The sequence below is a fragment of the Tamandua tetradactyla genome, chromosome 2, assembly GCF_023851605.1.
Source record: "Tamandua tetradactyla isolate mTamTet1 chromosome 2, mTamTet1.pri, whole genome shotgun sequence".
Taxonomy (NCBI): Eukaryota; Metazoa; Chordata; class Mammalia; order Pilosa; family Myrmecophagidae; genus Tamandua; species Tamandua tetradactyla.
This window is the reverse complement of record NC_135328.1, coordinates 68,929,584-68,942,986: the sequence shown is the minus strand read 5'-3', so window position 1 is coordinate 68,942,986 and position 13,403 is coordinate 68,929,584. Positions and strand designations below refer to the sequence as shown.

The window sequence follows — 13,403 nt, the reverse complement described above, 5'->3', positions numbered from 1 at the left end:
CTCAAAGTCTTGTTCCCTGCTGGCACATGTCTAGAAGTCACCTCATCACAAATAGCTTTTATCAGATATAATGTTTCATTATTGCTGTTAGCAGGAATAGTGATTATTATATAATAACTGATATTATTATGTTAATATGCAGAATGTGTATACTCCAGTTTAAAAAAAACTGTTAACATTTTTACCTCATTTTATACTCCTAAAACATTTATAAGTTACATAGGAACAAACCTATAAAGCCAGTTTGGTTTAGAAATTGTCTAAGCATAGAACAATTAAATAAACTATGCAAGGTCACACAAGTAAGGTAGTGACAAACTTCAGATTCAAATTCAGGTTTGTTTACTCTGGTCAGTGTGTTTTTTCTAGACTTATTGTTACATACCATGTTATCATTAAATTTAATATTGCAAGAAAAGCATGTAAAACATGAATCTGTAGAGAAGCTAAACTATATGCGTGATCTCCTCTTGGGATATTCTGTAATAGGATAAGGAACTTTTGCTAAAATGCAAATATGTTCATGTGTATTTTCAAATGAATTTTGAACAATTTTAGGTAGCATTAATTATAATCCTTTTATTTACTGTTCTAGGACAAGTATAAGAACATATTTGTGAAAGAAATAAATTGGACATATAAAATAAAAGACAATAGATGATGGTTATGTGTTGTTTATTTGTGACATTTGAATTCTAAGCATACATAAAGCTGACTTCATAAATATCCTTTAATTTTATCTTGTTTTTCTAATTGATTTAATTGTGTTAGTCTGTCTTTCTTTTAGTAAAACTCTTAATCTAATCACAGATGGAACTAAAAATACAGTAAACTTTTTTTCTGATGCAATTTTAAAAGATTCTGGAAAACTTTGAATTAAAAATACTGAAAGTTAGTCCAACAGTTTATTTGATTAGAAACAGACTCTTCCCCCTAAAAGTTATGAAAATCCTTATTTATTCATTGAAAATCATACCCCAAATGGAACATGCCCAGAAGGAAATAGTCTGTTGTAAAAGTTGTTGGTATAATTTTTTTAGCACAGGAGAAAAAAAATAACCATTTTAAAAATACACTCTGCTTAATTCTAGAAGAGAATCACCTATTTCATCAAGTACTAAAGAAAATCAAAGCAAGCTTGACAACAGTATTATCCAAACGAAGCCTTGACTCCCTTTAGTGATTCTGCCTTTGAACCCGTTTCTTGACAACATGGTCATTCTTTTCCTGGTATTTCTTTTTCTCTCACAGTGTGATACCCATGGGGTGTGGAAGACAAAGGTCTGGAGACCACAGGCAGTGGTGAGCTTCCATCAATGACCAGGATACACTAAACACAGCTGAGAGGAACTCTATCCTCAATGTTTTGCCAAATTCAAAGAGATGATTTCACAAACAAAACACAACAAAAAGCAGTGTAATCTGATGAAATGTGTTCAAGACAGGCAGGAAGGAAATGGTTGAATATAAGATAGAGAACGCTTTTTGTAAGGGCAAATAAAATAGAAAAGAAAATCTGTGAATGTATAGAAAAGAAAGTCAGGATTTAGCAAAGACACAATATACTTTGGAGGAAGTGTGAGATCATTTCTTACTGTGATCGCTGTTGCTCATCCATAAAGCCAGGGGCCATGGCGGGCTTTGGGAGGGTTCCAAGGTGAGCTACAGAAATGGCTAACAATAGGCAACAAGACTTAAAGATATGGCTACAGTAAGAACTCTGGAAGAAAGAAGGCTGAAGGGCAATTGGTAAGACTTCAAATATTTAATGGATGCTCAAATTAAGTTTTTATTTATTGTATTTTTACTCATGAGGTGTAGTTGTAAAATCTTTCTTAATGTGGGACACTAAAAATGATATGCTAAACTTCAAAGATAATTGTTTGTTGAGTTAAATGGAGCATTTCAGATGCTGTAAGGTGTTCAGTAGATTACACCAAAGGATGCTATGGAATTTCAGTGCCTGAAGATCTGTGACAGGAGAATAGGAGATTCAGTTGGAATGCCCCTGACATGATTTGAGAGGGTAGGAGGGATGTATTAAGAAATACTTCCACCCCTCTTGGCTCTAAGACTGCACTCTTAGAAATAAGAAAACACCCCAGGAAGAGAAAATTAACAGCATAAGAAGCAAAAATTGACTCTAGATCACTATTTCTCTACCTATAGATATATTTTTCTTATCTAAGGAGCATTTTTAGACATTTAATTTCTAATCATACCCCTATCCTACTTATGTATTTTATATCTGTTTATGTACTGTGTCCTTTTTGGAGAGTGATAAGCCATTGTATTATCTAAGACTTTTTTTCTACTCCCCCACCTTTCCTGCTCAAGAACCAATTTTGTCTCCTTGGGCAATTGCCTCCCTTGAGTGTGTACTCGCTTGATAAATGAAACGGGAGGTCACTGAGGATGGGAGCAAAATATATATATATAAAATTGAAACTGGCTGTAGGGACCATATAAATTCTCATTAGCCAAAATACCAACTGATCACCTGCACAGGGAATCTTCCTGCTTCCCTCTCCCTCTGTTAATGGAAAGGCATGAGTCCTTTGTTACTACGGTGTCATCTAATGGCAATTAATCTTTTAATTAATCAATTAATTAATAATCAATTAATCAACTAATCTTTTGGGGATCCTGAACCTCTTTGTGAATATTAAGAAAGGAGTGCATATATACCTAACCTTACACTTTATAAAATATTATGTGTACTGAGGTTCATAACTTCATAGCCAAGAGGGAAGTTTATAATGAATGACCAGGCAGACAACAAACACCTCAACCCATTGCTCAATCTTAACATCACAGAAAAGACAACTAGACGTTAGATGTGATGCAACAGGAACGAAACAATATCACTTATGCAGTTATTCTTGCAAAAAAAATGTTTAATCTGAATCTAATTATGAGGAAACAATCAGGAAAAAAAAATCCAGACTGCAGGACATTCTACAAATAAACAGCCCTATGACAGGGGAACTCTAATAGATTAAAGGAAATGAAAGAGAGGGATAACAAAATGCAACATGTGACTCTTGAATGGATCCTAGATTTTTTAAAAAGAGCAGCTATAAAGAACATTTTTGGGACAACTGGAAAAATTTGAATATGGATCATATATTAGTTGCACACAGGATATGTGTTCAATCTCTTGAGTATGATCAGGATATTGCAGATTGGAAAATGCTCTGATTCTTCAGAGAAACATGAAGTAGGTTAAAGTTTTATGATGCCTGAGGTTTATTTTCAAATGGTTCAGCAATAAGAATCAATATTTACAGAAAGAAAAAAGAAAATGTGGAAAATTTTAGCAATTGATGGATTTCAGTTGAGGGTATATGGATGTTCATTGTAATCTTTCAGTTTGAAATTTCAACTTCGAAATTTGTAAAAATAAAAAAGGGGTGGAAAAAGAAGAGGGGTGTGGGGCTATGCAGCCAGAGCAGCCAGAGCAGCCACAGCAGCCAGGTTTAAGAAGAAGCAGAGGCATCAGTCTGGGACCCAAGGGCAGGAGATGCCCGAGTGCCTGCTGGGAGCTTAGGTCCTCCGTTTATGGTACCAGATGCACAAACGTTGCATTCATTCCAGAGAGATACAAATTGCCTGTAATGATTCTTTGTGGAAGAAAAGGAAATGTCTTCATATAGATAATGGTGGTGAAGGCATGTCTATTTACTTAGGCTGTATTGTATGATATGTGAATAAAACCAAACAGAGAGAAACAAGTGCTAAAAAAAAAAAGAGATGTACCTATTCTCTGTCAGTAGGAAATTGAGGTGCAGCCCCTTGGAGGGCAGCGTGGTAGTTCAGAGGAGGCTAGGGGTGGGGTTGCCATATGATCCTGAAACCCCATTGTTCAGTATATTCCTGGAGGAACTGAGTGTGGGGGCACGAATGGACATTTGCACACTGGTGTTTATGGCAGCAGGTTCTGATTCACAATGGATGGAGGTGGCTTAAGGATAACAACTGAGGAATGGAAGGGGAACTGTGGTGTATACATACAGTGGACTATTGAGCAACCACAAGAAGGAATGAAGTTGTGAGGCATGCAACTAGGTGAATGAACCTTAAGGACTGTATGTTGAATAAACTGTCAGAAACAAAAAGACCAATATTATCATGCCTCACTCATATGGACTAACTATCATACAAAAATCCGGTGAACTGAAGTCAAGAGCATGGATTTTCAGGTTGGGGCCTATTGTAAAGGGTCCTAGATTGTAAGCACTCACAGCAATCACATATATTCAGCAATTGTAACTATTATTTCTAAATTTTGAGATGCTGAGCTATTTGAGTATGATCTAGTCATTCCCAGAAACTTGGAGTATTTATGTGACACTGAGACTCAGAGCTCTGAAGCTATGACAGTCAGCAGTACCCCATACAGGAACGGTTTAAAAAGTTGAAAAAAAGGATCAGACTTTAATTAGAGATATGAAGGAAGCTGATTTGGATGGTACTGGAGTAGATCAGAATACAGGATAACGTATGATATCATCCATATTTTAAAACTTTTGTGTGAGATCAAAAGGAAAGCTATATATTTAGTGCAAAATTTATATTTTAGGTAATTTTAGCACATTACCTAATTTAACTTGTATAGCCAGTTTAGTTAAACATGACAAATACATGGAATTTTGACTAGGGGGGGGAGATTTTGTTGGTTTGTCCATGTTAGTGTGATGCCCCAATATATACCAGAGTAATTGGGCAGCAAATAAAGAAGTTTTGCAAAGTCCCATTGGCGGAGTAGGGAGAAAGGAGGAAACATTCACCTTCCCCATTTGGAGGATTTCTGATATTCTCTCAAGCAGTGGGGACAACCAAATCAAGAAGCTGAGCCCTGGATCTTGGGGTTCACCCATACGAAATGTATTCCTGCAAAGGATAGGCTAAACTTACTTAAAATTAGGCCTAGGAGTCACCCCCAGAGAATCTCTTTTGTTGCTCAGATGTGGCCTCTCTCTAAGCCAACTTGGCAGGTGAACTCAATGTCCTCCCCCCTACAAGGGACATGACTCCCAGGGGTGTAAATCTCCTTGGCAGTGTGGGATAGAATTCCCAGGATGAGCCCGGACCCAGCATCAAGGGATTGAGAAAACTTTCTTGACCAAAAGGGGGAAGAGAGAAATGGGACAAAATAAAAATTTCAGTAGTTGAAAGATTTCAGAGTTGAGAGGTTATCCTGGTTATTCTTATGCATTATATTGATATCTTTTTCTAGGTTATGGTTTTTTAGAGTGGCTAGAGGGAAGTGCCTAAAGCTTTTGAGCTGTGTTCCGGTAACCTTGATTCTTGAAGATAATTGTATAATGATATAGCTTTTACAGTGTGACTGTGGGATTGTGAAAACCTTGTGTCTTTCACACACCTTTTATCCAGGGTACGGACAGATAAGTAAAAAAATATGGATAAAAATAAATAATAGGGGGGTAAATGGTAAAATAAATGGGGTAAATGGAAATACTAGTGGTCAACTGGGGGGAGGCGTATGGGATGTATGAGTTTTTTCTTTTTCCTTTTTTATCTTTTTTAAATGGAATATTCTAAGAAATGATCATGGTGATGAATACACAACTATGTGATGATATTGTGAGCCACTGATTGTGCACCATATATGGACTGTATGTGTGTGAAGATCTGTCAATGAACATATTTTTTAAAAAATCGCCTATAATGATTTTCTTTAAAATTTGCCAAACAAAGTTCTGCAGGAACAAGAACACCCTGTAATTAAAAATAAGAGCAGTTTGCCAGAACGTACCCTAGAAGAGTTGATTAGTGCAATTAACAATATAACCAGAAGGAAGCTGTTCCATGACATTTAAAAAAAATTGGATTTTTGAATTGAGTGGAATTTTGATATGCACAGTTAATAGAAAATAATCTTAAAAAGAATGAATAACAAATGTCCAGATTCTAGACTCCTACTTATTTAGACATAACTGAAATACAGGAACATAGTCAACTTGCTAATATAAAAATCCTGTGGTCTCCCACGGTGCAGCATGGCAGAGTTCCTCTTCGGGCAGGTCGCCACGCTGTCATTTCTCTGTCCTTCTGTCCTGTATTTCCACGTGGTACTACTGTATTGCACGGGCCAGGAACAAGGGCTCCTCTTTCTCGTTCTCTGCATCCTTGGGTCAAATATTCTTTCAGCCAAAAGTGATGCTGAGAAAAACCTTTGCCTATCTTGTCCTCTCAACGTTACTTAGGAAGCAAAAAAAGAAAACATGTTTGTTGATGACAGCACAACATGGAGAGAGGTAGCAGCGCTTGGATTCCATGAGGTAACTTTTGCAGGATACAAAGCAAGGGTCGGTCTGCTCAGTGAGGACAAAATTGAATTCCCCGCACACACCATCAGCCCTTTCTTAGTGTGGACAATGACCTCGTGCTTTCTAGGACTCCCGTGGAGGCACAGATATCTCTGACACATTACGTATAATAAAACAAAATCAGAGTTGTTTAGTTATCCTTTAATTGTTATTATGTTAAAATGTGCTAATACATTCTTATCTACTTCCCCCCACTGATGAATAATTTGTTTAATTCAAATGATCACTTGAAGTATGGTTAGCGCCTATTGGCAGGCATGCTGACAAGACCACCACGGTTTTGTGAATGAACCAGAGAAGACATTATTTCATCAACTAAAACTCACTCGGGTTTCAAAAGGCAGGATGTAGCCCAGAACACATTATTCTGACTGTCTACTGGAATAGAAAAAGTGAAAAGGATAAACGTCAGCTCCAGCTCCACTGTTACCTTGGCAACTGTGGCACAGTCGTAAGGACAGAAATTCATTTTGTGCCATGAAAAAATATGGTGGGGACGGACAGCGTGGAGGATGAAAACATGGGGTTAGAAGCTGAGCTCGCGGGTCCTGTTGGGAAGGTTACACGTCAATGGGCTGGTTGTTTGATTTATGTGCACCAAAGGACCAATTGTACCTTTGTTTTTTCACCGACATTTTAGTATTACGGGGAGACAGCCATGGCTCCATTCTCTTTAAAAAAGAACAAACACAGCATTGATCTGGCTCAGAGCTCCTGCTGATCATTCTCGGTCATTTATAACTTCCTTTTATTTCTCTCTTCTGGGAAACCGGAAAGAATATCTCGAATGGGAGAGACAAGGAACGAGGATGGTTATAAAAGACACATTCGGATCAGGGTGAACTGGTAACTTATGCTGGGGACCAGTCTTTTCCCTGTAAGTTAAAAAGTTTGGGGCAGGGTGCACGGGTGGTGCAGTGGTAGAATGTTCGCTTTCCATGCAGGAGACCCGGTTCGATTCCTGGGCCATGCACACCCCACCAAAAAAAAAAAAAGTTTGGGGCAGAACTGAGCCACCCCCAGGAATGGTCCCTGATAAAACCGTCTATTAGGGAAATTGTGTTGATGCTGCCAGTTGAGGTCTCCAAACTCCTACAGCCCCACCGCCCTGCACAAGGCTAAGCCCCCGGATCAGGGTGGAAGCTTTAGGAGACTCTTAAGGAAGGCTTGCTAAAGAAAGCCTTGCTGCACATCCAGAGTCCCAAAATTCACTCTGTACTTCAAAACAAATGACAGAAAAATCGGCCAGCTGACATGACAGAGTGGAAATACACATTTGGGCATCTCAGTCTCACAACCTGAAGCACAATAAAGCTTCGGCGGCAGGTCCCGGACAGAGCTGCAATGCGCTTAGAAGTGCAGAGGCTTCCTTCCAAACCATTCCCGAGCCGGAAGGAAGCAGGGGACGGTCTTTGTCTTTTCCATCGTGGTCTGCCTGGTCACAGGTCTTGGCTAGCAGCACTCAGGGGGTTAAGAGCACACGGAGAGGGTGGGAAATGTCCTCTGGGGGTGGTCGCTGGTCTCCACCCCTCCTGCTGCGGGCAGTACGCCCCCTCCTGCCTGCGCAGGACTCCAGTAGGAAACAGCTCTCCTCTTTCTTCTGAAGGGTGAGAGGGAGCACTAGTGACACATTCTGCTCGTCATCTCTTTCTGGAAAACAAGGGGAGAAGGAAGGTTAAGAGAAACTGTAAGCAGAGCAAGTACTGGAGGGATTCTGCAGATCTCCGGAGCCTTTACGTAAGAGGCTGCGAGCCTGCCGTGAGTCAGGCTCAGTGTGTGGATGTGTTCTGTTTCGGGTTCGTCTGCAGAATTTTTTCGTTTGCTTGCTTGTTTTGTTTTAACAGAGGCAAAATTTAAACCCTTGGCTATTATCTCAGTTTGCCTGGGCAGTGGTATCAGACAACCACAGGCTAGTTGCCTTAAATGAGAATTTATCATCTCACAGTTTTGGAGACAAGAGGCCCAAAATCAAGGTGTGGTCAGGCTCACCCTTTCTCTGAGGTCCGTAGTACCCCAGTGGTGGGCTGCCAGCAGTCCATACCTCACCGTCTCCCTCAGTCACATGCCTTCTGTCTCCTCTGCTCCTACACCTGTATGGGCAAATTCCCTCTGCCTATAGGAGTCTAGCTATATTCTAGCTATATTCACTCTGACTCAGTTTGGCCTCACCTTAGCTAATAACATCTTCAAAGTTCCTATATACAAATAGGTTAACAGCCACAGGCTAGGGGCTAGGACTTGAACATGCCTTTGTGAAGGATTGGTTTAACCTGTTACAGCTATTTTGCAAAAAATTCAGATTGCTGGCATTTTTCTGAAAAACTTCAAGATTTGGAGCCGTTGGACAGCTGAAGATGAAGAACAGATAGAGAATTCCCTTCAGATGGAGAATACACCTTCCAACTTGTCCCAGGTTCCACCACTCCCTGTTATCACTGGATTTGGACTGCCATATTTCTTAAAGTAGAGAACAATTTCTCTTTACCCAAGCTTCGATAAAAGGTAGGAAAATGAAAAATAGCTTAAGTGGGTCGTGGTAGGTAGGTTCAGGTGTCAACTTGGCCAGATGAAGGTGCCTAGTTCTGTTGCTGTGGACATGAGCCAATGGTACGTGAACCTTATCTGTTGCTCATTAACATTTGCAGTTGGCTAGGAGGCGTGCCTGCTGCAATGAATGATGTCTGATTTAAGTGGCTGGTGCTTAAATGAGAGAGCTCAATGTAGCACAACCCAAGCAGCTCAGCATACCTTATCTCAACACTTGCCTCTCAGCCCAGGCCTTTGGAGATGCAGAAAGAAGTCACCCCAGGGAAAGTTGTTGGAACCCAGAGGCCTGGAGAGAAGGCCAACAGAGATCATCCTGTACCTTCCTGTGTAAGAAAGAACCTCAGTTGAAAGTTAGCTGCCTTTCCTCTGAAGAAGAAATGAAATAAATCCCCTCTTATTAAAAGCCAATCCGTCTCTGGTGTGTTGCATTCTGGCAATTAGCAAACTAGAACATGGGTATAGGTCAAGAAAAGTGGGGGAGAGGCTATTTCTTATTGGGAATTAAGGCTATACCAGTGTGTCTGACATGCAATCACCTGGGTGTTGCCCATCTATATCACTTCCCTGGCTCTTGTGGGCATTTGCAGATCCCAAATGCACCATCTTGCCTCTCACTTCTGGGCCTCTGCACTGGCTGAGACCCTGCCTGTGGCCTGCTCCTACCAATTCTATCCCTTTTTTTACTTGGCTAATTCCCATTCCTTTCCTCAGGAAAGATAACTTCCACCTGCCTGGGGGACCGTTCTGACACTCCCTACCCATGGGGTTAGCCACGCTCCCTCCGTTGTGCATACCTCTAGTCTTACAGCTAATGCACTGGCGTGTACCCGTGTGTGTTTATGCTGGAGGCATGGCTGTTTGCCCTACTGGACTGTGAGTTACTAAATGGCAGGAAAAAACAAATACTCATTGAATCGCCTATGTGTCTTTCATCTTTGTATACGCCATCCCTAGCACAGTGCCTGGGGCGCAGGCTGGTCATGGGCCCTGTCATTCAGCATCTTGGAGGGACAAATTTAATGTCATTTTAATTTGATAAATAGGCTGCTTCCCCGTTCACCTGCTGCAGAGCTGGTGCCAGCTGCTGTATCTCTTGCAGGCTGCCCTGGATCACTCAGTCTGTTAAACTGGAAACATCTGAGTAAAAAGAGCTTCATGGGATGAACACAGTTTTTGGCATTAGTACAGATTCTATGATTGCTTGCAATGGGTCAGTACTTACAGAACTAGCATTTGTTGAGAGTACCAGGTGCTTTGGGATGGTTATGTCATTGCATTGGTTTAACTCGAAGAGAATACCAGAAGAAGAATCCAAGTCTCAGGGCAGAAGTGATTTGCTCACGTAAATAGGTAAGCTTCAGAGCCTGAGCAATAACAGCTGCCCCACTAAACAAAAGTCTGCTATTTGTCAATTCTGTTTTCCACTGCTCTGTGTATATTACATCATGTAACCCCCTTCCTCTGCCCCTGTAAGGCAAGAGCTGCCATCCACATTGTAGTGGTGAGCAAACAGGCCCCGGAAAGGATGGTGACTTGTTATAGCCACAGAACTAGAAAGCAACAGGGGTGAGATTTAAACTCAGGTCTGTCTGACTGCAAAGGCCAGGCTTTTCCCACTATACTACATGATTCTGGCTTGCAGCTTCTGGTTTTAAGAATCTGAGATATTCTTATGAATGTGTATCAGGCGAGTTTGACTTATATATTAATTATAGTTTGTTGCAGCCATTCCTGAAATTTCAAAATGCTAAAGAGACCATCTTTTCTTCTCTTAGACTGATGCCATTTGAAATTATATTATGAAAAATGCGAGGGGTAAGTATAAATTATGCCATAGAATTACTGTGGATAACAGGAATATAGAAGAGATTTTTTTGAAGCAAAGGAAGTTTCAAAGTAGTCATGGGGCTTATCCAAGGCAGGTGGGTTAGTCTGTGAAGAGCCAGGACCAGTGCTTTCCCACCACATGACACTACCTCAAAATGTAGGAGAAAAACTATTTTCTGACGTGTTTCTTAAAATTCCCTTAGGGGCAGCGTGGTTGAAATAGCAGGTCAGAAACTTGAGGAAGGGCCTTTCATTTGGAGTTTTTCTGCACAGGCCTTCTAAGCTGTATTCTGGAACTTACCCACTGGGTGGCGCCAATGAGTTTTTTTAAAAGAAAACCTGGTTCTGGGGAAAACAGGAACATTGAGTTCCACAGCCTCTTCCTCATCAGAACCCTCCTGCAAGCCCTGGCATCTAGCAGGGTCATAAGGGACAGTGGCCTAAACAACTTCTACCCAGGGTGCTCTTAAGGATGAATTTGCCACTGCAGATGTTACCCGCACAAAGGCAGACCACTACAGAAGTCCAAGAGGTGCTTTACCAGGCTTTCACCAAGACAATGAGAATTTCCTGAGAAATGTTCAAAACGACGATACTTAGTTTGTACAGGAAAATGCTTTCAAACACTAGCAGTTTTTAAAATATATTATTCAAAAGAAGGGTAAAGCAGGGTGTTGGTTTTGGTTGCTCGGTATCATTTGCTTTAATATAAGGTGGGAATTGATTCTGTAAAACCGCTGGTTCCCTGTTGATTACTGAACAAATTCCATACTCCGCAGCCTGACAAGCAAGGGCTTTCAGGACGCAGTCCCACAGCTCCCCTCCCCTCCTGTTGAAGCCCCCCCTGCCCCCTGGGCAAACTAGATTTTTCCGGATCTGCCACAGGCCAGGTTCTATGAGGTTTCTAGTTGTTTCTCACACGCTGTTCCTTCCGTCTTGTATGTGCTTTTTGCTTTTCTATACCTAGCAAATTTTGACATTCTTCCTGATCAAACTTTCAGCTCCCAGAAACTACTGTTAGCAACCTCCTTGGGTTACACCCTCACTTTGCACGACACCTGTAGTACGTCATGTTCTATCAGCATTGGGATTCATCATTTTATTTCATTTTTTGCTGACTCTGAGAGGACGTTTAAAAGTTGGTAGTAAGGACTAATGTATGATGAGAAATATTTTAAGTTACATGATAGTATATATGGTTTGATCCAGTTATTTTGGTAAAAATATATGAATAAAAGATGAGCCCAGCATGGTGAATTTATCTCTGAGTGGATAAAATTATGTATGTTTTCTATTTCTGACATTGTTCCCCCTTTGTATATTTTTTCATTTTTAGATTTTTAATAAGCATATAACTTTTTCTGATAAGAAAAAAACACAAGTAATTTTAAAAATAAGTAATTTTAAAAAAAGGGAAGTACAAGAAGACCCCAAATTGAAATTATATTTAACTTTTGAAGTGAAGTTAAAATTACTTTTGCCTCAGTTTTGGGGTGGGTGGTTGGTGGTGGGGGATGAAATCAGTATGACTTTTGCATGATATTTAACCTCTGCTACTCTGTTCTAAACACTTTAAAATGAAAATATTTTCTATGTGCTAACCATTGCAAAAAGTGTTTTTTTAACATATGTAAAACAGATCCATGAACTCTGAGACAAATTTCATTCTTCTCCCTCAGTTTACAGACTTTAGAAATGGCAGAGAATGGAGGGTGGGGAGTAAGAGGTCCAAAGAAGTAAAATGATGTATTCAAGGTCACACAAATGATTTCTGATTCATAGCTTACTACAGTACACCACCACACAATTTATTAATCTAATTTTTACATGGACTATATAAAGAAAAAATAATTTTGATGCCTATTGGGTGTCAGTCCTCATGCTAGTCAATTTTAATGTTAACTTTAAAAATGATAAAACAAGTCCCAAGAGAACACAGTGACTTAATTATGTAATTGTAGACTACTGCTGATTCTGGGAGGAGACCTGGGGTATCATCAAACCCAGCACTTTCATGTCAGAGGCATGAAAACTCAGACCCTGAGAGATGAAGGCTGCTGAACTTCACCCAGTGGCCAAACTAGGATTCCTGGCCTGTGAACTCTGAACTTGTTGATTTGAAAGAGTCATTTTGTGTAAACAAGGATTTCTTAGAGTCAGCCTTGCATACTTCAGGTAAGATCCCCTGTGCATCATGGTACTGCCTAGCCTAAACTCCTTTCGTGGCTCCCCCCTGGTTTCCTAACTAAGTCCCAACCCACAAGGTTCTTTGTGATCCAGCCTCTTCTCAAGCTCTTGCTCACACCCTCTCACTCCCTACCACTCCTCTCCTGCTGAACCCACAGCAGTTCCCAGACAGCTGTGATTTGCTCCCTTTGCCCAGATGGCCTTTCGCCCAGATCCAATACCTCCAAGGCTCTTGATCAGGGCGCTCCCTCCTGCCCTTCCCACCTGTCCCAGAGAGCCTTAGATGCCTCTCTTCTGGCTTCCTCTTGCATCTGCAGCACCTTTCACAATATTCTGTGATGGCTGATTGCTTTCCTGGTTCCAGAATGAGATTGTTGTTGAAGTGATGAACCATATCTTGTTTTATTTGGATCCCAATGCACAAGATTTGGTGCATACTAGGTGCTTAAACAATACTTGTTAATCAGAATGAATCCAATGAGGAAGAAC

The 13,403-nt window shown here is 40.5% G+C and overlaps 1 protein-coding gene across 3 annotated transcripts in view; it reads right to left on the bottom strand.

Annotated features, from left to right (window-relative positions):
* Positions 1-669: 669 nt before the first annotated feature.
* MOB3B (MOB kinase activator 3B) overlaps positions 670-13,403 on the bottom strand; it is a 224,341-nt gene continuing 211,607 nt past the window's right edge. For all 3 annotated transcript variants that reach the window (XM_077147989.1, XM_077147990.1, XM_077147991.1), the window contains exon 4: positions 670-8,003. In XM_077147989.1, coding sequence (XP_077004104.1) covers positions 7,974-8,003 — 30 coding nt within the window. In that variant the 3' untranslated portion in view covers positions 670-7,973. The remainder of the gene's footprint in view (positions 8,004-13,403) is intronic.